Genomic DNA, 15,478 nt, shown 5'->3' with positions numbered 1-15,478 from the left:
ACCAGGCCCCAGAAGTCAAGGCACCTTTCCCTGGCGAAGGGCAGTGTGGGAGCAGGACGTCTCTGGGCCCTGCAGCCGGGTTGGGCAGAGGGCAGAGCGGTGGGGAGGGGCCGGGAAGGCACAGGACTGTGCGAGACAGGCTGCTGTGCCTTGCAGAGGTGGACTGCGGCCCCCCAGAGGAGGTGAAGCACGCCACACTGCGCTTCAACGGCACGCGGCTGGGCGCGGTGGCCCTATATGCATGTGACCGCGGCTACAGCCTGAGCGCCCCCAGCCGCATCCGGGTCTGTCAGCCACATGGTGTCTGGAGTGAGCCTCCGCAGTGCCTTGGTGATTCTGCGGGCCCTTGGGGTGGGGAAGGTGGGGCCCACACCCTCCTCACCCTGCCCGTGTGGAGGAGCACAGAGGCTGCAGGCCCAAGCAAGGATGCCCAGCTCTGACCTGGTCCTGCCCCTTCTCCCCTCAGTCTCCTGTCTGTGAATATGGACCGTGGGGTGACAGAGGTGATGATCACAGTCAACTTTGCTCTGGACCATTCACTAAAGGCTTCCCTGTCCTCAGAGCAGCCCGGAGCAGGGGGTCAAACACCCAAATACCCACTCTGCAGATGTAGTAGCTGAGGCCAAGAGGTAGCCCAGGGGCAGAGTCCTAAAGAGCCAGACACAGGTTCAGGACCCACTCCTACTCCTGGCCCCTTGAAGACTTGTGGAATCAAAACAAGATCCCCCTACCCCCTGCAGCCATTTGAGGAGTGCGTTGCCACCGAGGTCCCACCCTGGTCTGGCTTGGGAGCTGGGGGTGCACAGCCTAGAGACAAGGCCCCCCTGACCGAAGCCCCTGGAGAAGTAGGGCCATTAACACCCTACAGGTGCATCACATTACACCAGAGGAGTCCAAACTGTCCATCAGAAAGTCTGTGTGATGTGAGCTAGTTTTATGAAGTAAGGATTTTAAAACAAGCTTAGGAACAGTGGGTGACAGCACCCAGATTTGAGTGAGGCACATAAGCACATCACTGTCCCCCACATGCCCCGCAAACCCAAGGCCAACCTGCGTGGCCTCACTCAGGTGAAGGGTTCTGGGAACACCTGGCTTCAAGCATCCCTCCTTTCCTTCTGGGCTTTAAGCCCCAGGGTGAGCTCCTGACTGTCTTGGAGACCACCCCCCTCCCAGTGCTACTTCCCCTCCTATATGTTGCCAGATGAAAAGCCGATATCCTCAGATAATATGAGCAACCAGCCAGGATATCAAGACACCTGAAAAGTACGATTGTCTCAAAAAACAATAATAAAAGTCCAGAAAATATGTACGATTGGAAGCAGAATTGCAGAAGACAGACTTTAACACAGGAGTTCAAGACCAGCAAAGGCAACATAGGGAGACCTCATCTCTACAAAAAAATTTTAACATTAGCCGGGGAAACTGACATTAATACCAATGTTAGAAAAGAAAAAAATTTCAAACTTGATTAATTAAATGTCTGACTTGAGAAGTTAGGAAGAAAAATACCAAATGATGCTGAAAAAAGTAGAAGGAAAGAGGAATGAAGGTAAAAGCCATATTAATGAAGTAGAGATCAAAGATACAAAAGAAAGGACAAGCCAAAATTAGTTCTTTGAAAAGCCTAATAAAGTCAGGAGTTCGAGACCAGCCTGGCCAACATAGTGAAACCCCATCTCTACTAAAATACAAAAATTAGCCAGGCGTGGTGGCGGGCACCTGCAGTCCCAGCCACTTGGGAACCTGAGACAGGAGAATCGCTTGAACCCAGGAGGCGGAGGTTGTGGGGAGCCACCATCATGCCACTGTACTCCAGCCTGGGCAACAAGAGTGAAACTCCGTCTCAAAAAAAAAAAAAAGGAAACAAAAAAAAAAGGAAAAAAGTCTAGAACCAACCCAAAGACCCAGCCAATGAGAATGGGTGAAGTATGATGTAACCACACTGTGGAATGTTATTCGGTAGTGAAAATCTATGAACCACAGTGACCTGCGATGTGGAGTTCTCTTCTGCATATAATGCTGAGAGAAGACAATATATATCATGATGTACTATGAATAAAGTTCCTAAACAACAAAAACACAGTCATTATTGTTTAGGCAATTTATAAAACTTTTAAAGCTAATTTTAGTTATTTTGCTGCCAGAAAACCTAATTTTTAAAAGATAAGGAAATGATAAACGCAGAAATATTTATCACAGGGGAAGAGGAGGGTGCAAGGTCAGATGAACCCATTCACCATTCTGGCTGCCAGGGCGGATGCTAGTGCCAGATGTCACTAAGTCACTACTGTTTATTTACTTTTTAAGCATGAAATTACACTTTAAGAAAATAAACATTTAAATTCAGGAGCACAACTCCCACTTTAAAAGAAACCTGTGGTGAATCGTTTAGAACTAAGACTGGTCCCAGAGGTACTGGTTTCATAGGTGACTATTATACATTGAAATGGCAAGATGGGACATGAGACATTTTCTGCCAAACCCCTGAGGCCTTTGTCCTGTCGGCCTGAACCACTGGAATTAAGTCCCACAGCGTCTACCGTGAGCCCTGGGGTGGTTGTGAGCCTGCCCTGTCACTTCACAGGCACAGCCAGGCACTGAGCCCCAGGCCCACTGCCCTGCTCTGACTCCAAGGATATCCAGCCCTGGTCTCTGGCCTTTCCAAGCACTGACGATGTATCATCGAATTCTCTCTGGCCCCTCAGAGCTAGTTTATGTGCATCTTAATTTGGCTTCATTGTGGCCACATTGCTTTACTCTTGGACTCTCTCCTCTCAGAAATTGATGAGTGCCGGTCTCAGCCGTGCCTGCATGGGGGCTCTTGCCAGGACCACGTCGCTGGGTACCTGTGCCTCTGCAGCACAGGCTACGAGGGCACCCACTGCGAGCTGGGTAAGAGGGGCCCTGGCCCTGCTGGGGTGGCAGCTCCAGCACACTGGCCATGTGCCTGAGGCAGTGGGTCCCCTGGAGAGGTCTCTGGATGGCTGGGGTGGCCACTGCATGCTCTCTCGGGCCCCTGCCAGCTCTGACATCCAAGACAAAGATTTACAAACATCGCTTCCTGCACCTCCCCAGGGGAGACTGAGAGCCCAGCTGAGAAGTGCTGGCCTGGGCTCAGGGCGCAGAGAAGGTGGGTGTCGCAGAGGGCAGGTCACAGCCTCTGACGCCTGGTCGGTGCTGCCAGCCAGTGGAGGGAGGGGAGGCCTGCCCCGTGAGCCCTGCACACCCTTGTACCTTGCTAGGGCTCTTAAGCCTGAGAAAGAAACGCAGGCTCCAGGGAGGGCAGGCCCAGGGAGCCGTGCCCAGTCGTGCCCTTGGGGAGCCTCCCATTGCGGAGTGGCCTGGAGGAAGGCATGGCCTGGAGGTGGGGCTTTGCCAGCAGGCAGTGGAGGTGACATGCCTCCCGACGAGGGGCGGGTGTGGGGCTGAGGGAAGAAAGCGCACATGTCCCGAGTAGTTACTCCCAGTTGGGGAAGGGGTGACCAAAGCCCCCGGGAATGCACAGAATCCTGGGGGCACGTAGGCGCCTCGGACCTAAGCCAGCAACACCCTTGACACCCCTTCTCTGTGCAGAGAGGGATGAGTGCCGAGCTCACCTCTGCAGAAATGGAGGCTCCTGCAGGAACCTCCCGGGGGCCTATGTCTGCCAGTGCCCTGCAGGCTTCGTTGGAGTCCACTGTGAGACAGGTAGGGGTTCCCTCCAGTGGGCCCCACATGCAGAGCCTGGGCCTCTGGAAGATCAGAGAGGAGGTGGAGCATCCCCACATTCCCTGCTGGGCAGACCACCTGGGGAGGGGGACCCCCAGGGCTGCGGCCACCTTGGGAGGGAGGGGTGGAGGTGAGGGTGCTGGGGAGCGCTGAGGGGAGGGACCTGCCCACTGCCCCTCTCTCCTGGCCTCTGCCCCTAGACTCCTCCTTTCCCTTCTTCCCGCTGTCCTCTCCTCCCTCCCCCAGACTCCCCCCTTGCGGCTTGGGCCCACTCTCTGGGTGTTCTCCAGAGGTGGACGCCTGCGACTCCAGCCCCTGCCAGCACGGAGGCCGGTGTGAGAGTGGCGGCGGGGCCTACCTGTGCGTCTGCCCAGAGGGCTTCTTCGGCTACCACTGCGAGACAGGTAGGGCGGCAGGCCCGCCTGCTGCCCGCGCTCTGCCCACCGCCTGGGAAGGCCCTTTCTCAGGCCACAGGCCAGTGGCCCTCTGCCTGTCTCCCTTGGTCCCATGATGGTGCCTTCTAAACATCCCCATCTCCTGTGCTCACCCCACCCCCCGACACCCCTCTTCACCCAGGGACACGCCCATGGGTGGGGCCTCACATCACACACAGGCCCTGCTGCCCTCGGACAGGCCAAGCTCATTGCACACCCAGGTCCGGCCCGTCGCTGTGTTTCTCTCTGGAACATTCTCCCTAATCAGCCCCCAGTGGGATACCTCCTGATGAGGCCTCCCTGACCACTGACCTCCCCTCGTCAAGCAGGACTGTCACTCTGGTGGTGACCTGGCCTGTCCTGGTCCAGTGTCTCATCCCCTCAGCCAGTCCGGCTGACGGCACTCAGCTGTGGAGGGTGGAGGGGGCTGCTGGGTTGGACCCCGCAGGGCAGTGGAGGTGACAGAACCGAAGGGAGGCAGTAGCTGTCCTGTGCCCCCCTCCCCTCCACACCCACACAAGAGGGACCCAGTGCCCCAGGAACAAGGGCGCGGTTGGAGCGGGGGCCCCTGGCCATACCCCAACACACACAGCTGCTTTTTCTCCCCTCAGCGAGTGACCCCTGCTTCTCCAGCCCCTGTGGGGGCCGTGGCTACTGCCTGGCCAGCAACGGCTCCCACAGCTGCACCTGCAAAGTGGGCTACACGGGCAAGGACTGTGCCAAAGGTGGGTGGCGAGGGCGCCTCTAGTGAGGGAGCCATGAGGGGGTCCCCTCACCCCAGAGGGCCCAACGGTCCCCAAGGGCAGAGCATCTGGCCGCTGCTTGCCCAGGCCCCTTCCCTGAGGAACAGGGAGGGGATAAAATCCCCCGGTGGGCTTGAAACACTGTCACACATGCAAAAGTGTCACCCTCCTGGAGGTATGTGGCCGGGGACAAAGAAGAACTCTGCCAGCGATGGGTGTGTTAGGCCCAAGAGCAGGACCCGGCTGAGCCGCCAATGGGAGCCAGGCGTGCACGGTTGACAGCTGACCAGTCCCCTCCCCTTGTTTTGACCCAAACCCTGAAGAGCTCTTCCCACCGACGGCCCTCAAGATGGAGAGAGTGGAGGAGAGTGGGGTCTCCATCTCCTGGAACCCGCCCGACGGCCCAGCCGCGAGGCAGATGCTTGATGGCTACGCGGTCACCTACGTCTCCTCCGATGGCTCCTACCGGCGCACGGACTTTGTGGACAGGACCCGCTCCTCGCACCAGCTCCGGGCCCTGGCGGCCGGCAGGGCCTACAACATCTCCGTCTTCTCAGTCAAGCGCAACACTAACAACAAGAATGACATCAGCAGGCCTGCCGTGCTGCTGGCCCGCACGCGTGAGTATCCCCAAGCCTGGCCGTCCCCGCCCAGCCCCTGCCCCTCAAGGGCAGCACTGGCCCCGGACACCTGCAGGGCGGCTGTCGTGCCGTCCACCTCCCTAGTTCTCCCAGCAGCAAGACAGCCGAGCTGGGGGTTGGAGGCACCGCCCTGCTGCAGACAGCACTGGGGAGACAGAGCTGTTCGGGAGTGGCCTCGGGTCCACAAGATACAAGCGTGGGATTGGGGCGCATAGAATAGAGCCAAGAGTGGGAGCAGCACAACCCCCAGGCATGGTGCTAGGAAGTGGGACTGGGGAGGAATGGGGCCTTCCCAAAAAGGTCCCTGGAAGGAGCCAGTGCGGGAGACAGGGGCCGCGGGGGCGGGCTTGGATGGGCTGGGACTCTGGGGTGCTCTGAAGGCCTGGGGAGAGTTTGAGGGGCACCTGCTCACAGGGATATGTAGGCACTGGGATGTGCTAAGAAGAGGCATCCGTGGCTAATCGGGAAGAGCCATGGGGCAGGCCCTAGATGGAAGGACAGACCCAGAGCCTCCACCTGGAGCTGGCACCGAAAGCTGTGACCAGATGTGACCCCTGAAGAGTCCTAGGGAGGAGCCCCCTGAGAGCCTGAGCCGCCAAGAAAGCAGGGGAGGCCCGGGTTGTGCACAGCCTCGGGGGTTGTTGCCACGTCGGGGAGCAGGAGATGCTGAGCGCTCTAGGGAAGGCGTCAGGGCTTAGCTGGCTTGTGTGCTGCTGGGAGGGATTCCGGGGAGGAGAAGGGAGCCCCGGAGCACGGCCGTGGACAGACAGGGGCAGGGCCGGTAGAAAGCAGAGGCTGGCCCTCCACTGAGCCCAGCCGCATCAGCTAGAGCACGGGGGATCTTGGTACAGGCTGGGCAGGAACCAAGGTGGGGTGCAGGGCCATGGGGCCATGGGACTCTCACCCAGCACACCTGTGGCTTTCAGACACAGGAACAAGAATGGGGAAGGGGTGCTAGAGGCTCGAGGAAAGAGGAAAAGGTGCTCAGAGCACGGACTGCTGCAAAGTGGCGTGATGGGTGGGTGGGTGGCCGGGGATTCATTGAGGCCTGAGCACCTGGCAGGGCCCCGCGGGGCGGCCATGTGAGTTCGGTGAAACCTACGGGTAGCGTGGTGGGAAGGCAGAGAGGAGCTCGGCGGCTGTCACAGGAAGAAGGCCTCCTGGCCACACCTGGGCCCCAGCTTGAGGCCAATGCCAAGGGCATTGAGGGACAGGCGGAGGCATCCAGGGCAGCTCGAGCCCACCCAGGGGCCCACAGGGGCCTGTCCTGCAGGAGGTGACCACCAAGGGGCTGGAATTCCCAACACAGCAACGACACAGAGCACACCTCAGCCAGTGGGGAGCCTGGATGCACGTGCGGGTGGCACCGAGCAGGTGTCAAGAGGAGCTTCCAGGGACTGAGTAAGGGAGGCTCTCCTGGGCTGTTTTAGGAAGAAGCACCTGCGAGGCTGCCCCATGTGAGGTCTGCCCTCGGAAGGTATCTGGAGCGAAGGCGGAGCCCGCTGTGCCCGCTGCAGAGTGGGGGCTCCAGCCAGCCGTGGTGGGTGGAAGGGACCACTGTTCACAGACTGGGGTGCTGAGTTGCCGGGAGCCACGCGCTGCCCTCTGGGCTCTGCCTGGCGCATCAGCAGTGGCACTGGAGCTTTGGAGGAGACTGGCCAGGCGGGAAGTGGCCCCTGCCCTGCAGTCGCTGGGAGCTCTGTGCGTCCATCCTCCTCGGACAGTGTCACCCAGACCGGGCCCAGATGTGTGCTGTCAGACCAAAATAGTCGACTGGCGCAGAAAAGAGGGGAGGTCCGGGTCGCTCATGTCCAGAGGGACTCCGGCCCATCCCCCGCCATGTCACCGCCACATCTAAATGGAGGTTAAGACCCCTGCCTCTGGTAAAGCAGGATGGCCCACAGCGGGCTCCGCAGCCATCAGCCCTGGAGGCCAGGGCCTGGGCATCCCACTCAGCCCGAGTCCCCTGAGTAGCTGATGGGACACCCTCTCCAGGATCTCTCTGTGGCCCCCAGCACCCTCCCAAGCCTGGTCTCATCTTGAGCCCCTGCCCTCCCCCAGGAGCAAGGAGGGGCCAGCACCTGCTAAGTAGCCCATTCCCCCTAGGACCCCGGCCTGTGGAAGGCTTCGAGGTCACCAATGTGACGGCCAGCACCATCTCGGTGCAGTGGGCCCTGCACAGGATCCACCATGCCACCGTCAGTGGGGTCCGCGTGTCCATCCGCCACCCTGAGGCCCTCAGAGACCAGGCCACTGATGTGGAAAGGAGTGTGGACAGGTTCACCTTTGGGTGAGAGGGGACACCCAGAGCATGGGGCTGGGGCGAGGGCAGGGGTGGGGGCTCGGGGACACGGGGCCCAGGTCTCGGGCACATTCTCCATGTGTGGACTGTGCACCTGCCGCTCCTCACCCGGGTGGAGGCAAAGGTCTCTCAGGTGAGCCAGCCTCTGACCCTGGAGGCCTCACTCCTGCCTCACCTCATCAGAGCTGCCAAGAGAGGATACACCTTCGTAGTGTTTTAAAGTGTCCATAAAGAGCAGGAAAAGCTCTGAAAACCCGGGAGCACGCCTTCCACACAGATCGTGAGAGTGACTTGGCCCCTCAGAGAGCAGCGGCCAGCGAGGGGAGATGGTAACAGCCCCAAGCTCTCCCGGAGTCCCACAGTGGACCCCTGTGATTTGGGCACCAGCCAGAGAGAAAGCTTCCGATTCGTGCTCAGCACAGGCAGGGGTGCCGGGAAAGACCGGAGAGCGAGTGGGAAGGAAGACGCCAGCCAGCAGCTTCCTGGGGCTGGGGCAGCATTGGCCTCACGTTGCCCTGTGGTTTCCTGAGAATTTACATCAACTCACCTGCGCCGAGGGGCATCGGGCCTGCCTGTCCCCCGTTCCCGCACAGCGACCACTTCCCCCTTCTCTGGCCTCTCCCATCTGAACACCGGCCCTCTGACAATACTGTAGCGGCCCCAGGCGCACCCGATCCTCCGCCGCTTCCCATCCTAGGAGCACACGGCTCTGAGGGCTGTGAGTGTGCCCCTCCTGGAGGTCGCCTGGGCCACCAGCAGCAGGGCGACCTCCCGCCGGTCACCTCCTGACTGGGGGAGCTGCGGTCTGGCAGCTGAGTCACACACAGGTCCCAGACGTCCCTGTTCTCTCTTCGTCACCTCCTGCCCACAGGGCTCTGCTGCCTGGGAGGAGGTACACCATCCAGCTGACCACCCTCAGTGGGCTCAGGGGAGAGGAGCACCCCACGGAGAGCCTGGCCACCGCACCAACACACGTGTGGACCCGTGAGTAGAGCGGCACGGCCCCTGGCACACGAAAGGCTGTCTTCTAGAAGCTCTGACTTCCTTCCAGCCTCCCCTAGTCCTCTCCAAAGCGTCCCAACACCAGAAACCCAGCCCTGGCCTCCCGGACATCTCTTCCGCTGGGGCCATTGAGCAGGGGCCACTGGGCAGGAGCCATTGGGCTGCGCTGGGCCCTTGTGCTGGGACAGCTCTCCAGGGCAGTCTCCATCTCTAAAGGCTCTTGGTAGCTCCTCAGCATGAAGTTCCTACTGGGCACTGACCAGAGGGTCAGAGGAACTCACTGGGCCAGGGATACCCACGCTGTCCAGGGCCCTTGCACCTTGCAACCAGCCCCCTCTAGCTAAGCTCCTGGTGTCACTAGGCCCACACCCCCTCCCCAGTGCATGGGAGGGGCAAGAGCACAGTCAGCAAGCACACAGGGGAGGGGTGGTGAACCGGGCAGAGGGGAGGCTGCAGCTCCCTCCGTGAGGAACAGAGGCTTGAGCAGGCCCCTGCCCACCTGTGCACTCGGATGCTGCCCGCCTGGGAAGGCACAGGAAAGGCTGGTGGAGTAGGGGAGTCTGCCCAGGGCTCTGTGCAGCCAGGCTCAGGGGAACCAACAGTGCTGCAGGGAGGGCGCCAGCTGACGGGACAGGGCCTGGGGGCTTCGCAGGGTGAATCCTAACCCGAGGGGAGGGTGGCATCGGGGGCCTGCAGGCCTCTTGGTTGGGAGATGCTGCCGTGCGTGCTAGCCCACACCCCGCCTCAGTGCTGTGCCGTTCTCCATAATAAAGAACCTGGCTCCCAGCAAGGCTGCGGCAGCCCCTGTCAGGTTCTCAAACTGTGTTCTCACCAGAAGACACTGTGGGCACCCCCTCACCTCTCCCTGCTCCTGCCTCGTCCAGGGCCCCTGCCTCCAGCAAACCTGACGGCCGCCCGAGTCACGGCCACCTCTGCCCACGTGGTCTGGGATGCCCCGACTCCAGGCAGCTTGCTGGAGGCTTATGTCATCAATGTGACCACCAGCCAGAGCACCAAGAGCCGCTACGTCCCCAATGGGAAGCTGGCGTCCTACACAGTGCGTGACCTGCTTCCGGGACGGCGGTACCAGCTCTCCGTGACGGCCGTGCAGGGCACGGAGCTCGGGCCACTGCACAGCGAGCCCGCCCACCTCTACATCATCACCTGTGAGTGCCGCAGGCCCTGCGGGTGGGTGGGGCAGTGTTTGCCAGCCCTCCACCCTGTTCAGGACTGACCTGGCCCTGCAGGGGCCTGGGATGCCAGGCGGACAGCCTAGAAACAGGACCGTGTTAGCAGGGGAGAATCTGTGTATGAAAGGGGAGGCTTTTCAAACCCACAAGGAAAGGAAAGACTCATGGGCGGGTGGCACCAACAACTGGAATAAGAAGCACATGGAGCCTCAGCTTGTGCTGGACCCCCCCCCACCCCGTAGATCCCAGACAGGCTGAGCGTCACCTGAAAACGCGTGCCGAGGGTGGCAGCGAGGAGGAAGCCCCCGGAAGTGGCCGTGCAGCCCAGGCCTGACCCATGAGGGGCCGCTGGACACAAACAAAGGGCCAGGAGGCCACGGGCAGGGGCCTGCAAGGAGCAGGAATGCTGGGGCGCAGAGGCACAGCCGCTCGGAGTGGGGACAGAGGCTCTGAAGGGCTCAGGTCTGCTCCCAAGTGCAGAGGTGGCCCTTCCAGTCTCCACTAGGGTCCTGAATGCCCCACTTAGGTCTTCCAAGTTCACAGAAGGAGCTGTGGGAAAATGCAGGAGCAGAACAGAGAGAGAAGAGAGAGACGGAAACAAGCAGGGAGGAGTAGCCACGGCCGGACAGAGCAGAGCAGGGGGCGGCTCCCCAGGGAAAAGGGGGCTCCGACCCCAGGCTCCTCCCCAACCCGTGAGGCTGTGCTGGGGACACGAAGTACATGAGCTTGGCGAGTTCTCAGACCCAATCCTGCAACCCCCACCAGCTTGGGGCCAAGCCCACCAGCCAGGTGGAAGGGGCAGGCTGGGACCTCCGTGAGCCGGCCTCAGTGTGAGAGGGAAGGGGGGCTCACAGGGAAGGAGGACCCAGCCTAGGAGGCTGAAGGACACTGTTAGGGTGACAGGTTGCGCCCTCACTCTCAGGGCACATGCTGGGGTGGGGACTCCCAGCTGAAGTGTCCCATCCAGAGGCCAACTGGGGAGAACAAGTGTGTCTCCAGGGCAGCCTGGGACCTGAGTCCTAGCTGGAAGGCCCAGCCCCTTTTGAGTGACAGGGGCAGGGGCCTACACTCAGCCCCTGCCTCACGACTCCCAGGCCAGTGCATGCCTTTGTCGTGGCTGTGCGTGGCTCCTGCTCAGCAGCGATGTGACGGGTGGGCTGGAAGGGAACCCAGGGCATCTGGGGAAGCCGCAAGCACCTTGGATGACCACAGCTCACTCACACACCCCCCTTCCCTTCTCCAAGCACAGCTGAGTGTGAGGGGCACCTCCCATGCCACAGGGGCAGGGACAGGAGCAGAGGGCAGCCCCAGACCAGCCCCTTCCTCCTGCCTGCTCTGCAGCCCCCAGGGATGGCGCTGACAGACGCTGGCACCAGGGAGGACACCACCCTCGGGTGCTCAGGAACAGACCGCCCCCGGTGCGCCTGCCGGAGCTGCGCCTGCTGAATGACCACAGCGCCCCCGAGACCCCCACCCAGCCCCCCAGGTACATGCCCCACCTGTCGGCCCCATCGCCCGAGGCGGCGCTCGGACGGCGGTGACCCTTCCACCCTCTCTGCAGGTTCTCGGAGCTTGTGGACGGCAGAGGAAGAGTGAGCGCCAGGTTCGGCAGCTCACCCAGCAAAGCAGCCACCGTGAGATCACGTGAGTGCCGGGGCCTCCCCACCCACCTCAGTGGCCAACCCTCGTCCTCGCTGCCACTCTCACCAGCCCCTGCCCCCTACATGATGAGTCTGCCCCCACTGCCCAGCGCAGTCTCCAGCCAGGGACGCATGCATCTCCGTGGCGGGAGGGGCGGCTCGTGAGGGCCTCACGTCAGTGTGTGGGCTGGAGGCACAGGCTGCTGGCAGGGCACGCGAGAGAAGATAAACATTTTAGAAGCAGGTCTGAGACGTTACAGCAGCTTTGTTTGCCAAAGTAGGGCTCTGAGCTTTGTTTTAGTAAAGCCATGGGCAGGAGGCCATGAGGGCCTAACCTGCCACTCAGAGTGTGGTCCAGCAGATCCTCCGCCACTGTCCTGGCAAGATCTTCCTGGTGGCAGCAAGAGGGTCTAACCTGCCACTCAGAGTGTGGTCCAGCAGATCCTCCGCCACTGTCCTGGCAAGATCTTCCTGGTGGCAGCAAGGCCGATGGGGGGCCCAGGTACCTTGGCCCCTTCCCACCCGCTTTACTGGGTGAGGGCTGCTCCGGGAATGTGCCTGCGATTCTGACACAGAAGCCCTGAGATATGCTGGCAGGAGTGAGGCAGGCACCACCCTGCCCTAGAGGGCACCTCTCTGGCCCTTGCCTCTCACCTGGAAGGCCAGGTGCTCATCCTCCTGGAATCCCCCAGCAGAGCCGAGTCACCAGTTTAATGAACACAAAACTGAACAAAAACTCCCCAGGCAGGGGAGGGAGGGGACGCAGCAGGGAGACTGGCAAGGAGGGACCAGAGCCCTGGGGTCACTGCTGCATGGCAAGCGGGGGAGAGAGCCCCAGCAAGGTGTCTGGGGAGAGGGCAGGCAGCTGCTCGGGACGCCCAGTGGTGGGCAGGTGAGATCTGGAGTACAGAGCGGGGGCCTGTTGTACTTGCAGGTATGGAAGGAGATATCAAATGTCCAAGGGTGCGGTTGAGAACCCTGCATAGAAGTGATGCAACTGGGGGCAAGGGCATGGGGAAGGTCAGCAGAGGCTGAGGGCAGATCAGGGAGAGCAGGGGGTGCTGTAGCCCTCCCAGAAGCAGGGGGTGGAAGGAGAGGAATGCAGAATTTGACCCTAAGAAGAAAGCAACTGCATCAGCCTTGAGGATGGGGCCTCTCGGCATGCTCACTGCTGGCTGCCCCTGAAGCAGCTCTGAGGGGCCCTGCAAGTGGAAGGGCCAGCCCTTCAGGGGAGGCAGTGCTGGGGCTGACAGGCACCGGGCCATGCAGGGAGCCTGGTCCCCACCAGGGACATCCGTGCTCCCTAAGGTATAGAAGCACTCAAAAGGGTGGCCCCAGGACCATCCGGGTCAAAAGGGTGGCCCCAGGAGCAGCCGGGTGCAAAGCAGCTGCACCATGTGGTCACCGCCTGGCTTCTCCTAGAACCCACAGCCTCAGCGCAGCTCGAGCACACCGAGGAAGCCCCCAAGCAGGTCAGCCTGGCCCTCCAGCTCCCTGAACACGGCAACAAGGACCTTGGGAGTAAGTTGGCAGTGCTGGTGGGGACTTTGGGACTGACTGCTCTCAGGGGCCTTAGAGGCTGCAGGCAGAAGGGACCATCCACAGTGAGGAACCTAAGGGGAGGCTGAGCACCAGGCACCCCAGCGTGGGAAGATGGGGGGAAGCTACCACCCAAGCAGTGGGACCCCATCGACGGGAACAGGCCAGGGGGCAAGACCCACCCAAACCACCCAGGGTCTGAGCTGGAGAGACTGGCTTTGCCGCCCCCTCCCCTCCCCTCCCCTCCCCTCCTTCGCCTCCACATGCAACAGAGCCCACCCCAGCCCCTGCCTCTGGGCCCCACACCCCTCGCTTCTCCGAAGAGGAGCAGGTGGAGTCAGGAGGGGAAGGGAGCAGCCACTGGGCGAGCCCCAGCTCGAGGACCAGCTGGGCCCTGTGGACACTCAGGTTATGCAGGACCTGAACTGTCTCCTAGTCCGGGGCTCTGCCTCGTGAGAATTGAGGCCAGCACATCCCTGCGGGGCGCCGAGCATCTGCTCAGCACCTGCAGTAAGAGTTCCCGGAAGCTCACGAGGCAGCTCCCCTTTAGGCAGCACTAATGCATGTGTGTTCCTCAGCCTGAGTCAGACTCTGCCTTTCTCTGGGTTTTAATGCTTGGGGGCTGTGTCCTCTATGAACAGCTCTCCTAGCACCCGGTGACCTGTCCTCCCCTGAGTCACACCACAGACTGAGATTGGGATCACCCCTCAACCCAGCCCCAAAAGAAGGCCTAGTACTTGGTAAAGGTGTGAGCCACTGAGCATGGTCTCACCAGCAAGTCCCTGCCCTCAGCTTCTCAAGGACATCTGTGCACATCAAGGGCACCTGCAGTGCCAGAGGGTGCATTTGCAAGTGGCAGTTTCGCTGAACCCTAAGTTCACATTCCCCCCTCACCATATGAGGTCCGGACTCGCTGCTAGTCCCTGTGAGCACCAGGAGGACTGGCTTGTGCATCCGACGCAGTGAGTGAAGGATTCTCTTAATTAAGGTGTGGACCTTTAAGGGAACTAAAACGAACCTTTCATCAGATGGTTTGCATTGTGTCAGACCCTCTAAATAGCAGGTGTTCATTTCCTAGAACTCAGAACTTAGAGGGGCACGTGTTACTCCCCTGGGTCTCTTCGGCAGGAGAGATTCAGGATGACCCCCAGGCTGGCCCCGAGGTCACTGCACTCATGTGTTTGCCGGCATGAGATGCTCATGCTCTGGTGGGTGCAAAATGATTTTAAGTGATAACATGAAAAGTCGAATCTTTAACGGCCCCTCGATGTGCAAAGCTAGTCATGATCTTTGATTCATGTTGCACTCTCACACTAGCTACCTTTCATTTAATTAGTCTTTGAATAATGACTTTAAATCAAGAACCCGACCTATACACTTGAACGTGAACAACACCTTCTATCTTTTTTGCCGTCATACTCCCTGTTCTCTCCCCTCGGTTAACCATGATCCTGAACTTGGTGCTTAGAATTCCTTTGTTTTCTTCAGAGTGGAAGGTGGGGAAACATATATTTTTTCGGACATATATGTGTGGCAGAACAATAAGTGAGTTTTCTTTGCGAGATAATTATCTTGCCGTGTGTGATCGTTAGACCTGTGTTTTCACTCCGCATTCTCGGACGGAGGTTGGCCCATGCGGTCTGGGCGGCTGTGGCTTGTTCACACCCACTGTTGAGCACAGAGTCCACTGAGTGAATTGACCAGCTTTTCTCCCCTCTCTGTGCAGAGAACATGTAGGTTGTGTTTGGTATGAGCGGAGCTGCAGTGGATGTTCCTGTACAGGTTTTCCGGTACGTGTGTGAGAGTGGAAGTGCTGGATCTAGGATGAGGATGTGTGAACGCCCGAATTACACGAGAACACTAAGTCATTTTCTAAGAGGCAATAGCAGTCTGCTCTCCCTCCAGCAGTGATGAAGATAAGCAGTGAATCCAGTCTCTCTAGAACTAGGTTTCGCCAGGTTTGCAGATCCTGTAGGCAGAACGGGTGTGACGCAACCCCTGGGATCTGGGTTTGCACCTCCTGAGCACTGATGTGACTGAGCCTGTCTTCCTGGGCATCCACCAAAGGTGTCTGCTTCTGTGAAATGCCTGGTCACACCTTTTGACTTTTTGTTGGGTTATTTGTACTCTTCTTATTCATCTGTCAAAATTCTTACATATTTTGATACTGATCCTTTGTCAGCTCTGTGTTCTGCAGTTATCTTCTTCCAGCCTCTGGCTTGTCCTTCCCTATTCTTGGTGGTATTTCTTTTTTTTTCTTTTTTTTTTTTTTTTTGAGA

The 15,478-nt window shown here is 59.7% G+C and overlaps 1 protein-coding gene across 1 annotated transcript in view; it reads left to right on the top strand.

Annotated features, from left to right (window-relative positions):
• Positions 1–15,478, top strand: part of SNED1 (sushi, nidogen and EGF-like domains 1) — a 63,238-nt gene that overhangs the window by 22,691 nt on the left and 25,069 nt on the right. The window contains exons 16-27 of the mRNA XM_011996400.1: positions 157–330; positions 2,779–2,892; positions 3,574–3,687; positions 3,999–4,112; positions 4,754–4,867; positions 5,209–5,505; positions 7,633–7,816; positions 8,700–8,812; positions 9,715–9,996; positions 11,362–11,506; positions 11,582–11,664; positions 13,083–13,181. Of these exons, the coding sequence (XP_011851790.1) occupies positions 157–330; positions 2,779–2,892; positions 3,574–3,687; positions 3,999–4,112; positions 4,754–4,867; positions 5,209–5,505; positions 7,633–7,816; positions 8,700–8,812; positions 9,715–9,996; positions 11,362–11,506; positions 11,582–11,664; positions 13,083–13,181 (1,833 nt within the window). The remainder of the gene's footprint in view (positions 1–156; positions 331–2,778; positions 2,893–3,573; positions 3,688–3,998; positions 4,113–4,753; positions 4,868–5,208; positions 5,506–7,632; positions 7,817–8,699; positions 8,813–9,714; positions 9,997–11,361; positions 11,507–11,581; positions 11,665–13,082; positions 13,182–15,478) is intronic.

The sequence above is a fragment of the Mandrillus leucophaeus genome, unplaced genomic scaffold (assembly GCF_000951045.1).
Source record: "Mandrillus leucophaeus isolate KB7577 unplaced genomic scaffold, Mleu.le_1.0 Scaffold510, whole genome shotgun sequence".
In the NCBI taxonomy this organism is placed as follows: Eukaryota; Metazoa; Chordata; class Mammalia; order Primates; family Cercopithecidae; genus Mandrillus; species Mandrillus leucophaeus.
Note: the sequence above shows the minus strand (reverse complement) of the source record. Positions and strands in the feature narration are given on the sequence as shown.